A 22017-nucleotide genomic window follows, 5' to 3' on the forward strand; every position below is an offset into this window, starting at 1 on the left:
TGCTCCAACTTGGATGCGGGGTCTCAAAACAGTCAGGAGGGGGAGTGCCTTTTCCTGGGTTCCACGGCGCATCCAGGCCTCGTTCTGCCCCATTCTGTGCTGTGTCAGCCCTGGATGGAGTCTTTCTTTCTGAAGTCTCAGCGCACAAGCTCCACGTGATATCGGCCCCAGGTGGAAAGGCATGGAGCTGCTCGTAGGCCGCCAGACCTAGGAAACAGATGGGAGAATGACCCCCTCTCTGCAGATGGAGAGACTGGGGAAACCCTGAGGGGCATATGCTTGTCCAGGGCCACACCACTTATGAGAAGAAGGAGCCTGGTCTGAGAGCAGCGGGGTCCTCGGAGCTCAGGCCCTGGCTGCACCCAGGCCTCCCCAGGGCTGTGGGCTGGGCTGTGTGGCTGTCACTGTGCCTGCACATGGCCTAAGGGGGGTGGTCGAGCAGTCAGAAACCCAGAGATTCCCTTGGGAAGTTTTGGGGAAGGGACCTCAGCACGAACCCCAGGAAATGATGTCACCTGCCGGCAACAGAACCCAACAGAACCCGCAACCCGGGTATCCAGGCCTCCAGAGCGGAGAGGAGCCCCCAGCCAGATCACTTGCTGCCAGGATGTTCTGCTGTTTGCCCCTGCCCAGAGCCCGGGGCCGCAGGAGAGCTCACAGGCAGTGTGCGTGGGCACCCTGTCGACGTTGGCTCAGGGCACCCCCGAGAGGCCTCTGGCCCTTTGCCCGGAGAAACAGAAAGGTAACACGGGGAGCCCCAGGCCGGGCCAGGCCACCTCTCCCATGCCACCCGGAAACACCGGGTCCTTTGCCTGTGTGTGTGGATGCGGGTTTCTCGGGGTGTGTCTCCCTCAAGGAAGCCCAGGCGGATGTGGGGTCAGAAGCCTGCGGACAAGTTGTGTCCACACCCCAGGGGAGAGCAGGCTGGGTGGGATGGGGAGAGTGCGGGCAGCGCCGGCCGCCCAGGCTGACCTCACACCCTCAGGTGGGTCTCTTTCCTCCCGGGTGGGGATGTGAGCAGACACACGTCTCTGACCCTTCTGGGAAGAGAAGTTCGAGCAGGCAGAAGCAGCGGCTCCACTGGCCGGGCCCAGCTCGGAAAACTCCCAGCACGGCTGGCTGACGGTCACTGTCGTTGCAGAGCTTCCCACGTGATGAGGCCGAGGACGGGGACACCCCGTCCACCTCCTGGAGGGAGGGGTCGGAGCACCACCCCCCCGCCCGTGAGGCCCAGTGCAGGCTCCAGGTGAGCGTGCCCACGGAGGCATCAGCCCCACCGGGGGCGAAGCGGAGGCGGGGAAGGCCTGCTGCCGAGACACCGCCCAGGATACACCCGGCGGCCCAGTCTGAGGCTGCCACGGAGCTCAGCACACCCGGCTGCGACCCAGAGTCCCGAGAACCCCGGCCTCTGAGGCAGCAGGAGGACCTGGAGCCCAGCACGCCAGAGCACAGAGGTGAGGACGCTGGGGCTGGTGCACGGGAGTGTGTGGGGAGGGGGTGCTGAGCTACACAGGGACGAGTCCCCGAAAGATGCTGCTGGGCCTGCAGCAAGCGCTGGCCTCACACCCCCACCCCCATCTTGCACACTTCAGTCCCAAAAGACATCCGACGCTGGGTATTCTTTGGGAATCTCTTGGAAGCTTTCTGTCCCGGGATACGCACATGCCAAGGCTGGCCTGTGGGTAAACTTTGCTTCTCCCCCAGCTCTAGCACTGGCCTCCAACTGGAACCAGGCTCCACTTCCCAGACCTGTCCCTACAGAGGTGGTGGCTCCAGGTGCAGGACCCAGGAATCCACCGAGGGCAGATGGAGAACCGAGACTTGCCCTCGCAGAGACACCAGGCCAGCTGGGTACTGGCCAGCACACCGGGCAGATCGGATCTCCGTGCCTGCAGGACCCCCAGCTCCAGGCACTGATGTCCCACCCCCTCAGCGAGAACCTCCACCTCCACGTGCACCTGTACCTGCTCGGGCTTTGGCAGGAGAACCCGAGGCAGAGGAGGAGTCACCGCCTCGGCAGGGAGAGCCTGCCCTGGCTCCCGCGCAACACCCAGACGCCGACGATGACTCACCCGCCCCTGCAGGAAGAACGAGCCCCCGCTCTGGACAGAGACCCAGAGCCCTTGCCGGAAACACCACGTCCAGGGCAGCGGTCGGCTCTGCAGCCTCCATCCCTGTCTGCTCACCGTGGACGCCGGCAACTCGTTGTGCCCCCAGGGGACATGGAGTTCCTTTCCCCTGAACTGCTTTGCATTTGGTTTGTTTCCACCTTTCTGGTGATGTTTTATTGTTTGTATGGTTTCGTGTATTTCTGTTGGTTAAGTTGGGATTAGTAAACTTTTTCATCATTGTTGCAATTTGGGAACACTGTTGTGTAACTCTGGTGATACTGTGTTACCATCACCACTTTGTAGTTGCAGACCCCTTCCATCTTTATGCCCCAACCGCCAACAAAGCCTGGATTCAAGGCAAGCACGCCCTGTTCATCCCTCCCCCCCGATCCTGAACACAATTTCATCTTTTCTTTCTGCATTCCTTCCTATATTCTTGGTGTCCCCAATCAATGCCTCTCAGTGAAATGACTGAAGGAGTTTTTTTCGGACTCTCCACCTACTGTAAGACTCCATTGGAGAGTTCTCATTTTTATGTCCTTTGAAGTAGCCTTTGATAGCTGAAAGGACGGTGTACGTCCTTTCAAGATATCATGTGCCAAACGAAGCCCTTTTGGCAAATGCCATCATTATCTCCAGGCAGGCATTGCTGTTTGAAGGGTGACATCTCAGCCAGAAGGCAGAGGCTGAGCTCCTCTTGTGGCACCAGCTCCCAAAAGAAGCCAAGAAAGGGAGCTGGAACAACAAACCACCCCAACGCCCAGGAAAGCGTTCTTCACGACAGAAGGCTAGAAAATGACCCAACAACCTTGTGGCCCAGAACCCCTCTAGAAAAATCACTGTTCCATAAAAAAGAGAAACACATGGGAAGTTCCAAGGAGAGGCAATGCCCACGGCCAGTGTACTTTAGAGACGGCCTGACCGCTCCAGGGAAGACACGCACCGACGGAACCCCTTGGGAAACAGCAGTGATAGTCCTCACCGTCGTAAGGGTTTCCTCTGGGGACAACCTGCCCTGGGCACCACATGAGGGAGCAGACCGGCTTCTCTTCCTCTGCCCCCACACCATTCACTCATGAAGGCAGCTCAGGTGTTCTCATGCCCTGCCTGCCTGCCTGCCTGCCTGGCTCATCCGTGAGCTGTGCCCACCTCCAGGGCAGGACTCCACCTTCTCCTCTCTGTGTACCGTGAATCTGCACACAGTGGGCTTTCAGAACCTTAGGAGACTTGAGCCATTCCCACTCGAGCCAGAACCCTCCCCAGGAAGGAAAACAGCTGTGGAGTCATTTTGGCCCCAGCACTGGTTCCCAAACCCTGGCGGCTCCTACAGCCTCTACGGTGTGAAGAGGGAGGTCCCTTCTGACAGAGCTTTCCGGCTGTCAGATCTAAGCTGTTGTTTCACTGTCAGCTGTGTCTCTTCCGTTGCAGCCAGGTGGGCCACGCTGCTCCAAAGGAGCTCACAAGCTGAGTTGCAAGGGAGGTATTGAGAGGACAGGGATGGCTACAACGTGCTGCAAACTGAGTGAGGGTCCCCACAATCCTCAGCAAAGGTCTGTGGCGTGCAAGTGGGGAGTAGAGGGCCCCCAAGTTCCAAAGGAAGGGAGGTACTCGGGAGCTAAAGCCCTTGGCTGCTTTGGTAGCAGCTGCAGATGGCAGCTCGTCCACAGTGCACTTCGAATGAGGTCATATGAGCGGGACTCGGGAAATGGCTCCGAAATCCAGAGAAAGGGGTCAGGGTATGTGGGAATCCGGCGGGGGTGGGGGGTGGATGAAGGAAGGTGTCCTTCCTCTCTCCAGTTCAATTTGGTTTGGTGAGTCTCAAAGCTACCAGATGGCACTTCCCAAGTCAGGCCCCCGCAGGAATCAGGGTGGGCTGCGTGCCTCGGCCCCTGCCTCAGGGACAAGCCACACCAGTGGCCTCCCTGAGCTCAAATGGCCGGATCTGGGGGTTCTGTCTGGGTGCACACCTCCTTGCTGTGGCCAAGTTCCCCCCTTCTCTGAGCACCAGCTTCATCCTCTCGAATGAGGACATCGATTGCTACCTTGGCACGTTACTCTCTTCATCCTGTGAAGACTCATTAGGCTTATCCTACAATTACTAGCTGGCCGGAAGAGATATCTCCTGAATCCAGATTAAGCGGGAGTCTCCCAGGCTCATCTGGCATGTCTTCCCTGAAGTCTGCCAAAACCCACACCCTTGCATTTCCAGGGACTCCCCTTAGCCAGCTTGGCAGAAAACCCAGCATGGTTCAAACAAGCTGACAGACAAGCGGGAGAGGACTCACGGGCAGACGGCCTCCCTCAGGTCTCGGGTGGAGCTCTGGGACCACAGCAGCAACGGGCCATCCCAGCCCCTGGGCTCAGCAGTGCCCTCATTCTCAGGCCGGCGGCTCTGCCCTGAGGGGAGCAGGAAGGTCACCAACTGCCGCAGGCGGACCTCAAGCCCCTCCCACTGCTGGAGCCTGACCTCCCCCGGCCCCACCCCTTCCCCTACCCCAGCAGGACGAGAGCTCGTCTTCCCCTGGCTTCCAACGTGAGGCCCGACCCTGGGCCCCGATTGGGCACTGCCCCAGTCCGGAGCCAATCACAGTGGCCAGGGAGGTGGAACGCACCGATTGGCCAGGGCCAGGTCATGTGACCATGCTCCCCAGGAAACTCAAATATTACCAAGATTCCCTAACAAACCAATGAACGAAATTATCCAGTAAAGGCAAACCGAACTTTTTAATGAGGCCAAAGTGACAGAAAAAAAAAAAAAAAGCTTCACAATGAACTGCTCAAGGAAGCTACTAAATAAACTTTCAGAAAAGTTAAGTAGTTTTTTTTTTTTTTTTAATAGGGTGACGGAGAGCTATACCTTTCCCATCTATGTGAATTTAGGTTTAAACTAGATTTCCCTTGGCTATTATATAAGACAAAAAAGCCCACATCACCCCCTTTCACTTCCCCCACCCCCAAAAAGGGTTTTAGTCTATTGAATTTTTGTGTCCTCAGTTGTGTCTGATTCACGGCAACTCACGAACTCTACACAGCCAGGCTCTTCCGTCCATGGAATTCAGGGCAATTTTTTTCTGTCACAGTAAATGCCCACCCTGGGTGATCCAAAGGCAAGGGCTCAGAGGATCCTGAGAGACTAACTCCTTTCAGCTGAGCACAAAGCTGGCTCCTCACTGGGATGCCTGTGGCCTGGGGCTCCCAGAGGGGAGAGCAGCACTCGCCCCACCGTGTGGTCACTGCTGGAAGTGCAGGCTGCTCCTCACTCCCCCTTGACAGTGTCCCTGAGGGCAGAACAGTGTGAATCTACTCAAGGTGGAAACGCAAACTCCGATGCAACCAAACTTCCCACAAGGTCTCCAAAACCACTCAGGAAGAGGGAATTGGAAACTGCAGGGCATGACATGAATGCAGATGGAGACTTGACACCTTACATCGAGTTCACTTCCAGTTATCCCTAGACAAAGTTTCCATGAAAACTTGTCACAAATCTAGAAGAACAATGAGCAGAAACCGGACACGTGCTTTGAGTCTTCACACACAAAACTAAAAGGCAGTCCACAAAACAACCCAGAGAATACAGTGGACTTTGCAAAATCAAAGATATCTACTGTGGGAAAGACCTCATGACAAAAGCAAAAGACAGGTCATACATCGCGAGATGAATGAGTGGAAACACAAAGCTTCTCAAGGATGTGTCTCCAAACAGACAAAGAACACCAACACAACAAGCCTGTGAAAACTAGGGAAAGGTCTGAAGGGACACCAGACTGAGGAAGACACACACAGAGTATCCCGGATGATGTCCAGCACAGAGGGCCTGAAGAAACAACAGTCTAGTTGCACTCCCTCGGGCCTGTGTGACCCTGGATGAGGCCTCTGTTTCCCGGTGGCTCTGAGAGATGGACAGGGAGGAAGGGGAAGAGAAATCACTTGCATTTCTAATACTCACAGCAAAGTCTTCCAATGAGAAGGGAATTATCACCCCCACTGACAATGCCATTCACTGAAGTGATACCCACGAGTCCATCTAACCCAGAAGGGAAGGAAGGACCTGTTCTCACAAAACGGCGAGAGATGGAAGAAGGAAGATCAAGCCCACACCAATCGCTGCAAAGAGAAGCTGTGCTCAGGGCTTGAAAGAATTCCTATTGGGAAAATGATGTCACAGCCCCACAAGGCAATCCACAGCTTCGATGCTATTCCTCCCAAAATGCCAATGCATTTTGGCACCGAACAAAGAATTGCAACAGGGGTTTCGGAAACAGAAAAGAGCCTAAATTGTCAATACAATCCGACGAAAAAGCCCCGATACGGACATCCAAGGTTGTGTGAAAGGAAATTAGACGAGCAAACTAGGATCCTCAGGAGAGTATCGGAGAAGGCGATGGCGACCCACTCCAGTACTCTTGCCTGGAAAGTGCCCTGGACAGAGGAGCCTGGTAGGCTGCAGGCCATGGGGTCGCGCAGAGTCAGACACGACTGAAGTGACTTAGCCGCAGCGGCAGCAGCAGGACAGTATGCTATTGGGAATACAACAACACACACAGATCCAGATCGATGGAATCAAGTTGAGGGTCCAGAAACAAACCCCGGCATCCATGGTCAACTCGTCTCTGACACAGAAGGGGAGAATATCCAAATGGGAACAAGAAAGCCTCTTCAATCAATGTCCATGGGAAAACCAGACAGCTACATCTGAAGAACGCTATTGGTTTTGATCTCACACCACCTCAATATCGGGGAAAACCCTCACCCTAAAGGCTGATGTCATGAGATAGCTAGAAAGAAGCGTAGGTCAAAGGCTCCTTAACATCAGAGTCTCCTTGCCATTTGCTGGGCGGAGGTAGAAATGGGTCTCTTCAAGTAAGGGAAAGAGGGAAACGAAGTACACCAATGGGTTTCCATCCAATGGAACCTCTTCACAACAGAGAAGCTAAGCATTCACAAATGCAAAAGATAGGAAACGGAACATGAGAGACTCCTTGCAAGTGGTGTATCTGAGAAGGGGTTCATATGGAAAGAGACGAAGAATGCACAGCACTCAGATTCCAAGAAACACCACCACCACCCTTGACCCTTCCCCCATGACCAACTCCGACCTAAAGCCTTTCTCTCCCTCTAACCTATCCCTAAAACATAACCCTCATCTAATCATATACATGTGCATTCCTAGCATCCATCCATCCACACACGAGAGAGAAAGAGGAAGACACAGACTGAATCAAGAAAGGAAAAGAGAGGGACACAGCCAGAGAGAGACACGGAACCAAAGAGAGGAAAGGAGTCGATGGCCCAGACTTTTCATCACTCTGTCTCGAAGGTAGAAGCAATGACAGCGCCCATCCACCCCAGAAGGGGGAAAAGGACGGAAGGTTTGGAGAGGAAAAGACAAGAACCCAGGGATCCATTAGAAGCTCAGCCACCCGCAGAAGCCGAGCTGGGACACTTGAACAGAATCTCAATGGAAACAGAGGACCAGAAACTTGGCTACTCTTTTCTATAAGAGAGGGAGACCTTCGAGTCTTCCTTTCGGTGCTCCAACTTGGATGCGGGGTCTCAAAACAGTCAGGAGGGGGAGTGCCTTTTCCTGGGTTCCACGGCGCATCCAGGCCTCGTTCTGCCCCATTCTGTGCTGTGTCAGCCCTGGATGGAGTCTTTCTTTCTGAAGTCTCAGCGCACAAGCTCCACGTGATATCGGCCCCAGGTGGAAAGGCGTGGAGCTGCTCGTAGGCCGCCAGACCTAGGAAACAGATGGGAGAATGACCCCCTCTCTGCAGATGGAGAGACTGGGGAAACCCTGAGGGGCATATGCTTGTCCAGGGCCACACCACTTATGAGAAGAAGGAGCCTGGTCTGAGAGCAGCGGGGTCCTCGGAGCTCAGGCCCTGGCTGCACCCAGGCCTCCCCAGGGCTGTGGGCTGGGCTGTGTGGCTGTCACTGTGCCTGCACATGGCCTAAGGGGGGTGGTCGAGCAGTCAGAAACCCAGAGATTCCCTTGGGAAGTTTTGGGGAAGGGACCTCAGCACGAACCCCAGGAAATGATGTCACCTGCCGGCAACAGAACCCAACAGAACCCGCAACCCGGGTATCCAGGCCTCCAGAGCGGAGAGGAGCCCCCAGCCAGATCACTTGCTGCCAGGATGTTCTGCTGTTTGCCCCTGCCCAGAGCCCGGGGCCGCAGGAGAGCTCACAGGCAGTGTGCGTGGGCACCCTGTCGACGTTGGCTCAGGGCACCCCCGAGAGGCCTCTGGCCCTTTGCCCGGAGAAACAGAAAGGTAACACGGGGAGCCCCAGGCCGGGCCAGGCCACCTCTCCCATGCCACCCGGAAACACCGGGTCCTTTGCCTGTGTGTGTGGATGCGGGTTTCTCGGGGTGTGTCTCCCTCAAGGAAGCCCAGGCGGATGTGGGGTCAGAAGCCTGCGGACAAGTTGTGTCCACACCCCAGGGGAGAGCAGGCTGGGTGGGATGGGGAGAGTGCGGGCAGCGCCGGCCGCCCAGGCTGACCTCACACCCTCAGGTGGGTCTCTTTCCTCCCGGGTGGGGATGTGAGCAGACACACGTCTCTGACCCTTCTGGGAAGAGAAGTTCGAGCAGGCAGAAGCAGCGGCTCCACTGGCCGGGCCCAGCTCGGAAAACTCCCAGCACGGCTGGCTGACGGTCACTGTCGTTGCAGAGCTTCCCACGTGATGAGGCCGAGGACGGGGACACCCCGTCCACCTCCTGGAGGGAGGGGTCGGAGCACCACCCCCCCGCCCGTGAGGCCCAGTGCAGGCTCCAGGTGAGCGTGCCCACGGAGGCATCAGCCCCACCGGGGGCGAAGCGGAGGCGGGGAAGGCCTGCTGCCGAGACACCGCCCAGGATACACCCGGCGGCCCAGTCTGAGGCTGCCACGGAGCTCAGCACACCCGGCTGCGACCCAGAGTCCCGAGAACCCCGGCCTCTGAGGCAGCAGGAGGACCTGGAGCCCAGCACGCCAGAGCACAGAGGTGAGGACGCTGGGGCTGGTGCACGGGAGTGTGTGGGGAGGGGGTGCTGAGCTACACAGGGACGAGTCCCCGAAAGATGCTGCTGGGCCTGCAGCAAGCGCTGGCCTCACACCCCCACCCCCATCTTGCACACTTCAGTCCCAAAAGACATCCGACGCTGGGTATTCTTTGGGAATCTCTTGGAAGCTTTCTGTCCCGGGATACGCACATGCCAAGGCTGGCCTGTGGGTAAACTTTGCTTCTCCCCCAGCTCTAGCACTGGCCTCCAACTGGAACCAGGCTCCACTTCCCAGACCTGTCCCTACAGAGGTGGTGGCTCCAGGTGCAGGACCCAGGAATCCACCGAGGGCAGATGGAGAACCGAGACTTGCCCTCGCAGAGACACCAGGCCAGCTGGGTACTGGCCAGCACACCGGGCAGATCGGATCTCCGTGCCTGCAGGACCCCCAGCTCCAGGCACTGATGTCCCACCCCCTCAACGAGAACCTCCACCTCCACGTGCACCTGTACCTGCTCGGGCTTTGGCAGGAGAACCCGAGGCAGAGGAGGAGTCACCGCCTCGGCAGGGAGAGCCTGCCCTGGCTCCCGCGCAACACCCAGACGCCGACGATGACTCACCCGCCCCTGCAGGAAGAACGAGCCCCCGCTCTGGACAGAGACCCAGAGCCCTTGCCGGAAACACCACGTCCAGGGCAGCGGTCGGCTCTGCAGCCTCCATCCCTGTCTGCTCACCGTGGACGCCGGCAACTCGTTCTGCCCCCAGGGGACATGGAGTTCCTTTCCCCTGAACTGCTTTGCATTTGGTTTGTTTCCACCTTTCTGGTGATGTTTTATTGTTTGTATGGTTTCGTGTATTTCTGTTGGTTAAGTTGGGATTAGTAAACTTTTTCATCATTGTTGCAATTTGGGAACACTGTTGTGTAACTCTGGTGATACTGTGTTACCATCACCACTTTGTAGTTGCAGACCCCTTCCATCTTTATGCCCCACCCGCAAACAAAGCCTGGATTCAAGGCAAGCACGCCCTGTTCATCCCTCCCCGCGATCCTGAACACAATTTCATCTTTTCTTTCGGCATTCCTTCCTATATTCTTGGTGTCCCCAATCAATGCCTCTCAGTGAAATGACTGAAGGAGTTTTTTTCGGACTCTCCACCTACTGTAAGACTCCATTGGAGAGTTCTCATTTTTATGTCCTTTGAAGTAGCCTTTGATAGCTGAAAGGACGGTGTACGTCCTTTCAAGATATCATGTGCCAAACGAAGCCCTTTTGGCAAATGCCATCATTATCTCCAGGCAGGCATTGCTGTTTGAAGGGTGACATCTCAGCCAGAAGGCAGAGGCTGAGCTCCTCTTGTGGCACCAGCTCCCAAAAGAAGCCAAGAAAGGGAGCTGGAACAACAAACCACCCCAACGCCCAGGAAAGCGTTCTTCACGACAGAAGGCTAGAAAATGACCCAACAACCTTGTGGCCCAGAACCCCTCTAGAAAAATCACTGTTCCATAAAAACGAGAAACACATGGGAAGTTCCAAGGAGAGGCAATGCCCATGGCCAGTGTACTTTAGAGACGGCCTGACCGCTCCGGGGAAGACACGCACCGACGGAACCCCTTGGGAAACAGCAGTGATAGTCCTCACCGTCGTAAGGGTTTCCTCTGGGGACAACCTGCCCTGGGCACCACATGAGGGAGCAGACCGGCTTCTCTTCCTCTGCCCCCACACCATTCACTCATGAAGGCAGCTCAGGTGTTCTCATGCCCTGCCTGCCTGCCTGCCTGCCTGGCTCATCCGTGAGCTGTGCCCACCTCCAGGGCAGGACTCCACCTTCTCCTCTCTGTGTACCGTGAATCTGCACACAGTGGGCTTTCAGAACCTTAGGAGACTTGAGCCATTCCCACTCGAGCCAGAACCCTCCCCAGGAAGGAAAAAAGCTGTGGAGTCATTTTGGCCCCAGCACTGGTTCCCAAACCCTGGCGGCTCCTACAGCCTCTACGGTGTGAAGAGGGAGGTCCCTTTTGACAGAGCTTTCCGGCTGTCAGATCTAAGCTGTTGTTTCACTGTCAGCTGTGTCTCTTCCGTTGCAGCCAGGTGGGCCACGCTGCTCCAAAGGAGCTCACAAGCTGAGTTGCAAGGGAGGAATTGGGAGGACAGGGATGGCTACAACGTGCTGCAAACTGAGTGAGGGTCCCCACAACCCTCAGCAAAGGTCTGTGGCGTGCAAGTGGGGAGTAGAGGGCCCCCAAGTTCCAAAGGAAGGGAGGTACTCGGGAGCTAAAGCCCTTGGCTGCTGTGGTAGCAGCTGCAGATGGCAGCTCGTCCACAGTGCACTTCGAATGAGGTCATATGAGCGGGACTCGGGAAATGGCTCCGAAATCCAGAGAAAGGGGTCAGGGTATGTGGGAATCCGGCGGGGGTGGGGGGTGGATGAAGGAAGGTGTCCTTCCTCTCTCCAGTGCAATTTGGTTTGGTGAGTCTCAAAGCTACCAGATGGCACTTCCCAAGTCAGGCCCCCGCAGGAATCAGGGTGGGCTGCGTGCCTCGGCCCCTGCCACAGGGACAAGCCACACCAGTGGCCTCCCTGAGCTCAAATGGCCGGATCTGGGGGTTCTGTCTGGGTGCACACCTCCTTGCTGTGGCCAAGTTCCCCCCTTCTCTGAGCACCAGCTTCATCCTCTCGAATGAGGACATCGATTGCTACCTTGGCACGTTACTCTCTTCATCCTGTGAAGACTCATTAGGCTTATCCTACAATTACTAGCTGGCCCGAAGAGATATCTCCTGAATCCAGATTAAGCGGGAGTCTCCCAGGCTCATCTGGCATGTCTTCCCTGAAGTCTGCCAAAACCCACACCCTTGCATTTCCAGGGACTCCCCTTAGGCAGCTGGGCAGAAAACCCAGCATGGTTCAAACAAGCTGACAGACAAGCGGGAGAGGACTCACGGGCAGACGGCCTCCCTCAGGTCTCGGGTGGAGCTCTGGGACCACAGCAGCAACGGGCCATCCCAGCCCCTGGGCTCAGCAGTGCCCTCATTCTCAGGCCGGCGGCTCTGCCCTGAGGGGAGCAGGAAGGTCACCAACTGCCGCAGGCGGACCTCAAGCCCCTCCCACTGCTGGAGCCTGACCTCCCCCGGCCCCACCCCTTCCCCTACCCCAGCAGGACGAGAGCTCGTCTTCCCCTGGCTTCCAACGTGAGGCCCGACCCTGGGCCCCGATTGGGCACTGCCCCAGTCCGGAGCCAATCACAGTGGCCAGGGAGGTGGAACGCACCGATTGGCCAGGGCCAGGTCATGTGACCATGCTCCCCAGGAAACTCAAATATTACCAAGATTCCCTAACAAACCAATGAACGAAATTATCCAGTAAAGGCAAACCGTACTTTTTAATGAGGCCAAAGTGACAGAAAAAAAAAAAAAAAAGCTTCACAATGAACTGCTCAAGGAAGCTACTAAATAAACTTTCAGAAAAGTTAAGTAGTATTTTTTTTTTTTTAATAGGGTGACGGAGAGCTATACCTTTCCCATCTATGTGAATTTAGGTTTAAACTAGATTTCCCTTGGCTATTATATAAGACAAAAAAGCCCACATCACCCCCTTTCACTTCCCCCACCCCCAAAAAGGGTTTTAGTCTATTGAATTTTTGTGTCCTCAGTTGTGTCTGATTCACGGCAACTCACGAACTCTACACAGCCAGGCTCTTCCGTCCATGGAATTCAGGGCAATTTTTTTCTGTCACAGTAAATGCCCACCCTGGGTGATCCAAAGGCAAGGGCTCAGAGGATCCTGAGAGACTAACTCCTTTCAGCTGAGCACAAAGCTGGCTCCTCACTGGGATGCCTGTGGCCTGGGGCTCCCAGAGGGGAGAGCAGCACTCGCACCACCGTGTGGTCACTGCTGGAAGTGCAGGCTGCTCCTCACTCCCCCTTGACAGTGTCCCTGAGGGCAGAACAGTGTGAATCTACTCAAGATGGAAACGCAAACTCCGATGCAACCGAACTTCCCACAAGGTCTCCAAAACCACTCAGGAAGAGGGAATTGGAAACTGCAGGGCATGACATGAATGCAGATGGAGACTTGACACTTTACATCGAGTTCACTTCCAGTTATCCCTAGACAAAGTTTCCATGAAAACTTGTCACAAATCTAGAAGAACAATGAGCAGAAACCGGACACGTGCTTTGAGTCTTCACACACAAAACTAAAAGGCAGTCCACAAAACAACCCAGAGAATACAGTGGACTTTGCAAAATCAAAGATATCTACTGTGGGAAAGACCTCATGACAAAAGCAAAAGACAGGTCATACATCGCGAGATGAATGAGTGGAAACACAAAGCTTCTCAAGGATGTGTCTCCAAACAGACAAAGAACACCAACACAACAAGCCTGTGAAAACTAGGGAAAGGTCTGAAGGGACACCAGACTGAGGAAGACACACACAGAGTATCCCGGATGATGTCCAGCACAGAGGGCCTGAAGAAACAACAGTCTAGTTGCACTCCCTCGGGCCTGTGTGACCCTGGATGAGGCCTCTGTTTCCCGGTGGCTCTGAGAGATGGACAGGGAGGAAGGGGAAGAGAAATCACTTGCATTTCTAATACTCACAGCAAAGTCTTCCAATGAGAAGGGAATTATCACCCCCACTGACAATGCCATTCACTGAAGTGATACCCACGAGTCCATCTAACCCAGAAGGGAAGGAAGGACCTGTTCTCACAAAACGGCGAGAGATGGAAGAAGGAAGATCAAGCCCACACCAATCGCTGCAAAGAGAAGCTGTGCTCAGGGCTTGAAAGAATTCCTATTGGGAAAATGATGTCACAGCCCCACAAGGCAATCCACAGCTTCGATGCTATTCCTCCCAAAATGCCAATGCATTTTGGCACCGAACAAAGAATTGCAACAGGGGTTTCGGAAACAGAAAAGAGCCTAAATTGTCAATACAATCCGACGAAAAAGCCCCGATACGGACATCCAAGGTTGTGTGAAAGGAAATTAGACGAGCAAACTAGGATCCTCAGGAGAGTATCGGAGAAGGCGATGGCGACCCACTCCAGTACTCTTGCCTGGAAAGTGCCCTGGACAGAGGAGCCTGGTAGGCTGCAGGCCATGGGGTCGCGCAGAGTCAGACACGACTGAAGTGACTTAGCCGCAGCGGCAGCAGCAGGACAGTATGCTATTGGGAATACAACAACACACACAGATCCAGATCGATGGAATCAAGTTGAGGGTCCAGAAACAAACCCCGGCATCCATGGTCAACTCGTCTCTGACACAGAAGGGGAGAATATCCAAATGGGAACAAGAAAGCCTCTTCAATCAATGTCCATGGGAAAACCAGACAGCTACATCTGAAGAACGCTATTGGTTTTGATCTCACACCACCTCAATATCGGGGAAAACCCTCACCCTAAAGGCTGATGTCATGAGATAGCTAGAAAGAAGCGTAGGTCAAAGGCTCCTTAACATCAGAGTCTCCTTGCCATTTGCTGGGCGGAGGTAGAAATGGGTCTCTTCAAGTAAGGGAAAGAGGGAAACGAAGTACACCAATGGGTTTCCATCCAATGGAACCTCTTCACAACAGAGAAGCTAAGCATTCACAAATGCAAAAGATAGGAAACGGAACATGAGAGACTCCTTGCAAGTGGTGTATCTGAGAAGGGGTTCATATGGAAAGAGACGAAGAATGCACAGCACTCAGATTCCAAGAAACACCACCACCACCCTTGACCCTTCCCCCATGACCAACTCCGACCTAAAGCCTTTCTCTCCCTCTAACCTATCCCTAAAACATAACCCTCATCTAATCATATACATGTGCATTCCTAGCATCCATCCATCCACACACGAGAGAGAAAGAGGAAGACACAGACTGAATCGAGAAAGGAAAAGAGAGGGACACAGCCAGAGAGAGACACGGAACCAAAGAGAGGAAAGGAGTCGATGGCCCAGACTTTTCATCACTCTGTCTCGAAGGTAGAAGCAATGACAGCGCCCATCCACCCCAGAAGGGGGAAAAGGACGGAAGGTTTGGAGAGGAAAAGACAAGAACCCAGGGATCCATTAGAAGCTCAGCCACCCGCAGAAGCCGAGCTGGGACACTTGAACAGAATCTCAATGCAAACAGAGGACCAGAAAGTTGGCTACTCTTTTCTATAAGAGAGGGAGACCTTCGAGTCTTCCTTTCGGTGCTCCAACTTGGATGCGGGGTCTCAAAACAGTCAGGAGGGGGAGTGCCTTTTCCTGGGTTCCACGGCGCATCCAGGCCTCGTTCTGCCCCATTCTGTGCTGTGTCAGCCCTGGATGGAGTCTTTCTTTCTGAAGTCTCAGCGCACAAGCTCCACGTGATATCGGCCCCAGGTGGAAAGGCGTGGAGCTGCTCGTAGGCCGCCAGACCTAGGAAACAGATGGGAGAATGACCCCCTCTCTGCAGATGGAGAGACTGGGGAAACCCTGAGGGGCATATGCTTGTCCAGGGCCACACCACTTATGAGAAGAAGGAGCCTGGTCTGAGAGCAGCGGGGTCCTCGGAGCTCAGGCCCTGGCTGCACCCAGGCCTCCCCAGGGCTGTGGGCTGGGCTGTGTGGCTGTCACTGTGCCTGCACATGGCCTAAGGGGGGTGGTCGAGCAGTCAGAAACCCAGAGATTCCCTTGGGAAGTTTTGGGGAAGGGACCTCAGCATGAACCCCAGGAAATGATGTCACCTGCCGGCAACAGAACCCAACAGAACCCGCAACCCGGGTATCCAGGCCTCCAGAGCGGAGAGGAGCCCCCAGCCAGATCACTTGCTGCCAGGATGTTCTGCTGTTTGCCCCTGCCCAGAGCCCGGGGCCGCAGGAGAGCTCACAGGCAGTGTGCGTGGGCACCCTGTCGACGTTGGCTCAGGGCACCCCCGAGAGGCCTCTGGCCCTTTGCCCGGAGAAACAGAAAGGTAACACGGGGAGCCCCAGGCCGGGCCAGGCCACCTCTCCCATGCCACCCGGAAACACCGGGTCCTTTGCCTGTGTGTGTGGATGCGGGTTTCTCGGGGTGTGTCTCCCTCAAGGAAGCCCAGGCGGATGTGGGGTCAGAAGCCTGCGGACAAGTTGTGTCCACACCCCAGGGGAGAGCAGGCTGGGTGGGATGGGGAGAGTGCGGGCAGCGCCGGCCGCCCAGGCTGACCTCACACCCTCAGGTGGGTCTCTTTCCTCCCGGGTGGGGATGTGAGCAGACACACGTCTCTGACCCTTCTGGGAAGAGAAGTTCGAGCAGGCAGAAGCAGCGGCTCCACTGGCCGGGCCCAGCTCGGAAAACTCCCAGCACGGCTGGCTGACGGTCACTGTCGTTGCAGAGCTTCCCACGTGATGAGGCCGAGGACGGGGACACCCCGTCCACCTCCTGGAGGGAGGGGTCGGAGCACCACCCCCCCGCCCGTGAGGCCCAGTGCAGGCTCCAGGTGAGCGTGCCCACGGAGGCATCAGCCCCACCGGGGGCGAAGCGGAGGCGGGGAAGGCCTGCTGCCGAGACACCGCCCAGGATACACCCGGCGGCCCAGTCTGAGGCTGCCACGGAGCTCAGCACACCCGGCTGCGACCCAGAGTCCCGAGAACCCCGGCCTCTGAGGCAGCAGGAGGACCTGGAGCCCAGCACGCCAGAGCACAGAGGTGAGGACGCTGGGGCTGGTGCACGGGAGTGTGTGGGGAGGGGGTGCTGAGCTACACAGGGACGAGTCCCCGAAAGATGCTGCTGGGCCTGCAGCAAGCGCTGGCCTCACACCCCCACCCCCATCTTGCACACTTCAGTCCCAAAAGACATCCGACGCTGGGTATTCTTTGGGAATCTCTTGGAAGCTTTCTGTCCCGGGATACGCACATGCCAAGGCTGGCCTGTGGGTAAACTTTGCTTCTCCCCCAGCTCTAGCACTGGCCTCCAACTGGAACCAGGCTCCACTTCCCAGACCTGTCCCTACAGAGGTGGTGGCTCCAGGTGCAGGACCCAGGAATCCACCGAGGGCAGATGGAGAACCGAGACTTGCCCTCGCAGAGACACCAGGCCAGCTGGGTACTGGCCAGCACACCGGGCAGATCGGATCTCCGTGCCTGCAGGACCCCCAGCTCCAGGCACTGATGTCCCACCCCCTCAGCGAGAACCTCCACTTCCACGTGCACCTGTACCTGCTCGGGCTTTGGCAGGAGAACCCGAGGCAGAGGAGGAGTCACCGCCTCGGCAGGGAGAGCCTGCCCTGGCTCCCGCGCAACACCCAGACGCCGACGATGACTCACCCGCCCCTGCAGGAAGAACGAGCCCCCGCTCTGGACAGAGACCCAGAGCCCTTGCCGGAAACACCACGTCCAGGGCAGCGGTCGGCTCTGCAGCCTCCATCCCTGTCTGCTCACCGTGGACGCCGGCAACTCGTTCTGCCCCCAGGGGACATGGAGTTCCTTTCCCCTGAACTGCTTTGCATTTGGTTTGTTTCCACCTTTCTGGTGATGTTTTATTGTTTGTATGGTTTCGTGTATTTCTGTTGGTTAAGTTGGGATTAGTAAACTTTTTCATCATTGTTGCAATTTGGGAACACTGTTGTGTAACTCTGGTGATACTGTGTTACCATCACCACTTTGTAGTTGCAGACCCCTTCCATCTTTATGCCCCACCCGCCAACAAAGCCTGGATTCAAGGCAAGCACGCCCTGTTCATCCCTCCCCCCCGATCCTGAACACAATTTCATCTTTTCTTTCTGCATTCCTTCCTATATTCTTGGTGTCCCCAATCAATGCCTCTCAGTGAAATGACTGAAGGAGTTTTTTTCGGACTCTCCACCTACTGTAAGACTCCATTGGAGAGTTCTCATTTTTATGTCCTTTGAAGTAGCCTTTGATAGCTGAAAGGACGGTGTACGTCCTTTCAAGATATCATGTGCCAAACGAAGCCCTTTTGGCAAATGCCATCATTATCTCCAGGCAGGCATTGCTGTTTGAAGGGTGACATCTCAGCCAGAAGGCAGAGGCTGAGCTCCTCTTGTTGCACCAGCTCCCAAAAGAAGCCAAGAAAGGGAGCTGGAACAACAAACCACCCCAACGCCCAGGAAAGCGTTCTTCACGACAGAAGGCTAGAAAATGACCCAACAACCTTGTGGCCCAGAACCCCTCTAGAAAAATCACTGTTCCATAAAAAAGAGAAACACATGGGAAGTTCCAAGGAGAGGCAATGCCCACGGCCAGTGTACTTTAGAGACGGCCTGACCGCTCTGGGGAAGACACGCACCGACGGAACCCCTTGGGAAACAGCAGTGATAGTCCTCACCGTCGTAAGGGTTTCCTCTGGGGACAACCTGCCCTGGGCACCACATGAGGGAGCAGACCGGCTTCTCTTCCTCTGCCCCCACACCATTCACTCATGAAGGCAGCTCAGGTGTTCTCATGCCCTGCCTGCCTGCCTGCCTGCCTGGCTCATCCGTGAGCTGTGCCCACCTCCAGGGCAGGACTCCACCTTCTCCTCTCTGTGTACCGTGAATCTGCACACAGTGGGCTTTCAGAACCTTAGGAGACTTGAGCCATTCCCACTCGAGCCAGAACCCTCCCCAGGAAGGAAAACAGCTGTGGAGTCATTTTGGCCCCAGCACTGGTTCCCAAACCCTGGCGGCTCCTACAGCCTCTACGGTGTGAAGAGGGAGGTCCCTTTTGACAGAGCTTTCCGGCTGTCAGATCTAAGCTGTTGTTTCACTGTCAGCTGTGTCTCTTCCGTTGCAGCCAGGTGGGCCACGCTGCTCCAAAGGAGCTCACAAGCTGAGTTGCAAGGGAGGAATTGAGAGGACAGGGATGGCTACAACGTGCTGCAAACTGAGTGAGGGTCCCCACAATCCTCAGCAAAGGTCTGTGGCGTGCAAGTGGGGAGTAGAGGGCCCCCAAGTTCCAAAGGAAGGGAGGTACTCGGGAGCTAAAGCCCTTGGCTGCTGTGGTAGCAGCTGCAGATGGCAGCTCGTCCACAGTGCACTTCGAATGAGGTCATATGAGCGGGACTCGGGAAATGGCTCCGAAATCCAGAGAAAGGGGTCAGGGTATGTGGGAATCCGGCGGGGGTGGGGGGTGGATGAAGGAAGGTGTCCTTCCTCTCTCCAATGCAATTTGGTTTGGTGAGTCTCAAAGCTACCAGATGGCACTTCCCAAGTCAGGCCCCCGCAGGAATCAGGGTGGGCTGCGTGCCTCGGCCCCTGCCACAGGGACAAGCCACACCAGTGGCCTCCCTGAGCTCAAATGGCCGGACCTGGGGGTTCTGTCTGGGTGCACACCTCCTTGCTGTGGCCAAGTTCCCCCCTTCTCTGAGCACCAGCTTCATCCTCTCGAATGAGGACATCGATTGCTACCTTGGCACGTTACTCTCTTCATCCTGTGAAGACTCATTAGGCTTATCCTACAATTACTAGCTGGCCCGAAGAGATATCTCCTGAATCCAGATTAAGCGGGAGTCTCCCAGGCTCATCTGGCATGTCTTCCCTGAAGTCTGCCAAAACCCACACCCTTGCATTTCCAGGGACTCCCCTTAGCCAGCTTGGCAGAAAACCCAGCATGGTTCAAACAAGCTGACAGACAAGCGGGAGAGGACTCACGGGCAGACGGCCTCCCTCAGGTCTCGGGTGGAGCTCTGGGACCACAGCAGCAACGGGCCATCCCAGCCCCTGGGCTCAGCAGTGCCCTCATTCTCAGGCCGGCGGCTCTGCCCTGAGGGGAGCAGGAAGGTCACCAACTGCCGCAGGCGGACCTCAAGCCCCTCCCACTGCTGGAGCCTGACCTCCCCCGGCCCCACCCCTTCCCCTACCCCAGCAGGACGAGAGCTCGTCTTCCCCTGGCTTCCAACGTGAGGCCCGACCCTGGGCCCCGATTGGGCACTGCCCCAGTCCGGAGCCAATCACAGTGGCCAGGGAGGTGGAACGCACCGATTGGCCAGGGCCAGGTCATGTGACCATGCTCCCCAGGAAACTCAAATATTACCAAGATTCCCTAACAAACCAATGAACGAAATTATCCAGTAAAGGCAAACCGTACTTTTTAATGAGGCCAAAGTGACAGAAAAAAAAAAAAAAGCTTCACAATGAACTGCTCAAGGAAGCTACTAAATAAACTTTCAGAAAAGTTAAGTAGTTTTTTTTTTTTTAATAGGGTGACGGAAAGCTATACCTTTCCCATCTATGTGAATTTAGGTTTAAACTAGATTTCCCTTGGCTATTATATAAGACAAAAAAACCCACATCACCCCCTTTCACTTCCCCCACCCCCAAAAAGGGTTTTAGTCTATTGAATTTTTGTGTCCTCAGTTGTGTCTGATTCACGGCAACTCACGAACTCTACACAGCCAGGCTCTTCCGTCCATGGAATTCAGGGCAATTTTTTTCTGTCACAGTAAATGCCCACCCTGGGTGATCCAAAGTCAAGGGCTCAGAGGCTCCTGAGAGACTAACTCCTTTCAGCTGAGCACAGAGCTGGCTCCTCACTGGGATGCCTGTGGCCTGGGGCTCCCAGAGGGGAGAGCAGCACTCGCCCCACCGTGTGGTCACTGCTGGAAGTGCAGGCTGCTCCTCACTCCCCCTTGACAGTGTCCCTGAGGGCAGAACAGTGTGAATCTACTCAAGGTGGAAACGCAAACTCCGATGCAACCAAACTTCCCACAAGGTCTCCAAAACCACTCAGGAACAGGGAATTGGAAACTGCAGGGCATGACATGAATGGAGATGGAGACTTGACACCTTACACCGAGTTCACTTCCAGTTATCCCTAGACAAAGTTTCCATGAAAACTTGTCACAAATCTAGAAGAACAATGAGCAGAAACCGGACACGTGCTTTGAGTCTTCACACACAAAACAAAAAGGCAGCCCACAAAACAACCCAGAGAATACAGTGGACTTTGCAAAATCAAAGATATCTACTGTGGGAAAGACCTCATTACAAAAGCAAAAGACAGGTCATACATCGCGAGACGAATGAGTGGAAACACAAAGCTTCTCAAGGATGTGTCTCCAAACAGACAAAGAACACCAACACGACAAGCCTGTGAAAACTAGGGAAAGGTCTGAAGGGACAGCAGACTGAGGAAGACACACACAGAGTATCCCGGATGATGTCCAGCACAGAGGGCCTGAAGAAACAACAGTCTAGTTGCACTCCCTCAGGCCTGTGTGACCCTGGATGAGGCCTCTGTTTCCCGGTGGCTCTGAGAGATGGACAGGGAGGAAGGGGAAGAGAAATCACTTGCATTTCTAATACTCACAGCAAAGTCTTCCAATGAGAAGGGAATTATCACCCCCACTGACAATGCCATTCACTGAAGTGATACCCACGAGTCCATCTAACCCAGAAGGGAAGGAAGGACCTGTTCTCACAAAACGGCGAGAGATGGAAGAAGGAAGATCAAGCCCACACCAATCGCTGCAAAGAGAAGCTGTGCTCAGGGCTTGAAAGAATTCCTATTGGGAAAATGATGTCACAGCCCCACAAGGCAATCCACAGCTTCGATGCTATTCCTCCCAAAATGCCAATGCATTTTGGCACCGAACAAAGAATTGCAACAGGGGTTTCGGAAACAGAAAAGAGCCTAAATTGTCAATACAATCCGACGAAAAAGCCCCGATACGGACATCCAAGGTTGTGTGAAAGGAAATTAGACGAGCAAACTAGGATCCTCAGGAGAGTATCGGAGAAGGCGATGGCGACCCACTCCAGTACTCTTGCCTGGAAAGTGCCCTGGACAGAGGAGCCTGGTAGGCTGCAGGCCATGGGGTCGCGCAGAGTCAGACACGACTGAAGTGACTTAGCCGCAGCGGCAGCAGCAGGACAGTATGCTATTGGGAATACAACAACACACACAGATCCAGATCGATGGAATCAAGTTGAGGGTCCAGAAACAAACCCCGGCATCCATGGTCAACTCGTCTCTGACACAGAAGGGGAGAA

General features: G+C 55.3%; 2 protein-coding genes and 1 long non-coding RNA gene across 3 annotated transcripts in view; 2 read left to right on the forward strand and 1 right to left on the reverse strand.

The window, feature by feature from the left end:
• Positions 1–4816: 4816 nt before the first annotated feature.
• Positions 4817–22017, reverse strand: part of LOC145517947 (uncharacterized) — a 144860-nt gene continuing 127659 nt past the window's right edge. The window contains exons 35-38 of the long non-coding RNA XR_014062433.1: positions 19678–19789; positions 15263–15488; positions 12037–12148; positions 4817–7848 (exon numbers count right to left, since the gene is read on the reverse strand). This is a non-coding gene — a long non-coding RNA (uncharacterized LOC145517947). The remainder of the gene's footprint in view (positions 7849–12036; positions 12149–15262; positions 15489–19677; positions 19790–22017) is intronic.
• On the forward strand, positions 8214–9998 carry LOC145517932 (uncharacterized). Its single transcript, XM_081521270.1, has 3 exons — positions 8214–8383; positions 8783–9095; positions 9346–9998. Exons 1-3 carry the CDS (start codon positions 8249–8251, stop codon positions 9972–9974), a joined length of 1077 nt encoding a protein of 358 aa, XP_081377396.1. The 5' UTR covers positions 8214–8248; the 3' UTR covers positions 9975–9998.
• LOC145517935 (uncharacterized) lies at positions 15854–17648 on the forward strand. Its single transcript, XM_081521274.1, has 3 exons — positions 15854–16023; positions 16423–16735; positions 16986–17648. The coding sequence occupies exons 1-3, from the start codon at positions 15889–15891 to the stop codon at positions 17612–17614; spliced, it is 1077 nt and encodes a 358-aa protein (XP_081377400.1). The 5' UTR covers positions 15854–15888; the 3' UTR covers positions 17615–17648.

The sequence above is a fragment of the Giraffa tippelskirchi genome, chromosome 8 (genome assembly GCF_054371585.1).
Source record: "Giraffa tippelskirchi isolate mGirTip1 chromosome 8, T2T-mGirTip1v1.2.pri, whole genome shotgun sequence".
Lineage (NCBI taxonomy): Eukaryota > Metazoa > Chordata > Mammalia > Artiodactyla > Giraffidae > Giraffa > Giraffa tippelskirchi.

Bases quoted from the DNA above. Each gene is read 5' to 3' on its own strand.
- LOC145517935 (XM_081521274.1), top strand. From the start codon at position 15,889: ATGTTCTGCTGTTTGCCCCTGCCCAGAGCCCGGGGCCGCAGGAGAGCT. The intron at 16,024-16,422 runs GTAACACGGGGA...CTGTCGTTGCAG, and splicing joins TTGCCCGGAGAAACAGAAAG to AGCTTCCCACGTGATGAGGC. The intron at 16,736-16,985 runs GTGAGGACGCTG...CTTCTCCCCCAG, and splicing joins CAGCACGCCAGAGCACAGAG to CTCTAGCACTGGCCTCCAAC.
- LOC145517932 (XM_081521270.1), top strand. From the start codon at position 8,249: ATGTTCTGCTGTTTGCCCCTGCCCAGAGCCCGGGGCCGCAGGAGAGCT. The intron at 8,384-8,782 runs GTAACACGGGGA...CTGTCGTTGCAG, and splicing joins TTGCCCGGAGAAACAGAAAG to AGCTTCCCACGTGATGAGGC. The intron at 9,096-9,345 runs GTGAGGACGCTG...CTTCTCCCCCAG, and splicing joins CAGCACGCCAGAGCACAGAG to CTCTAGCACTGGCCTCCAAC.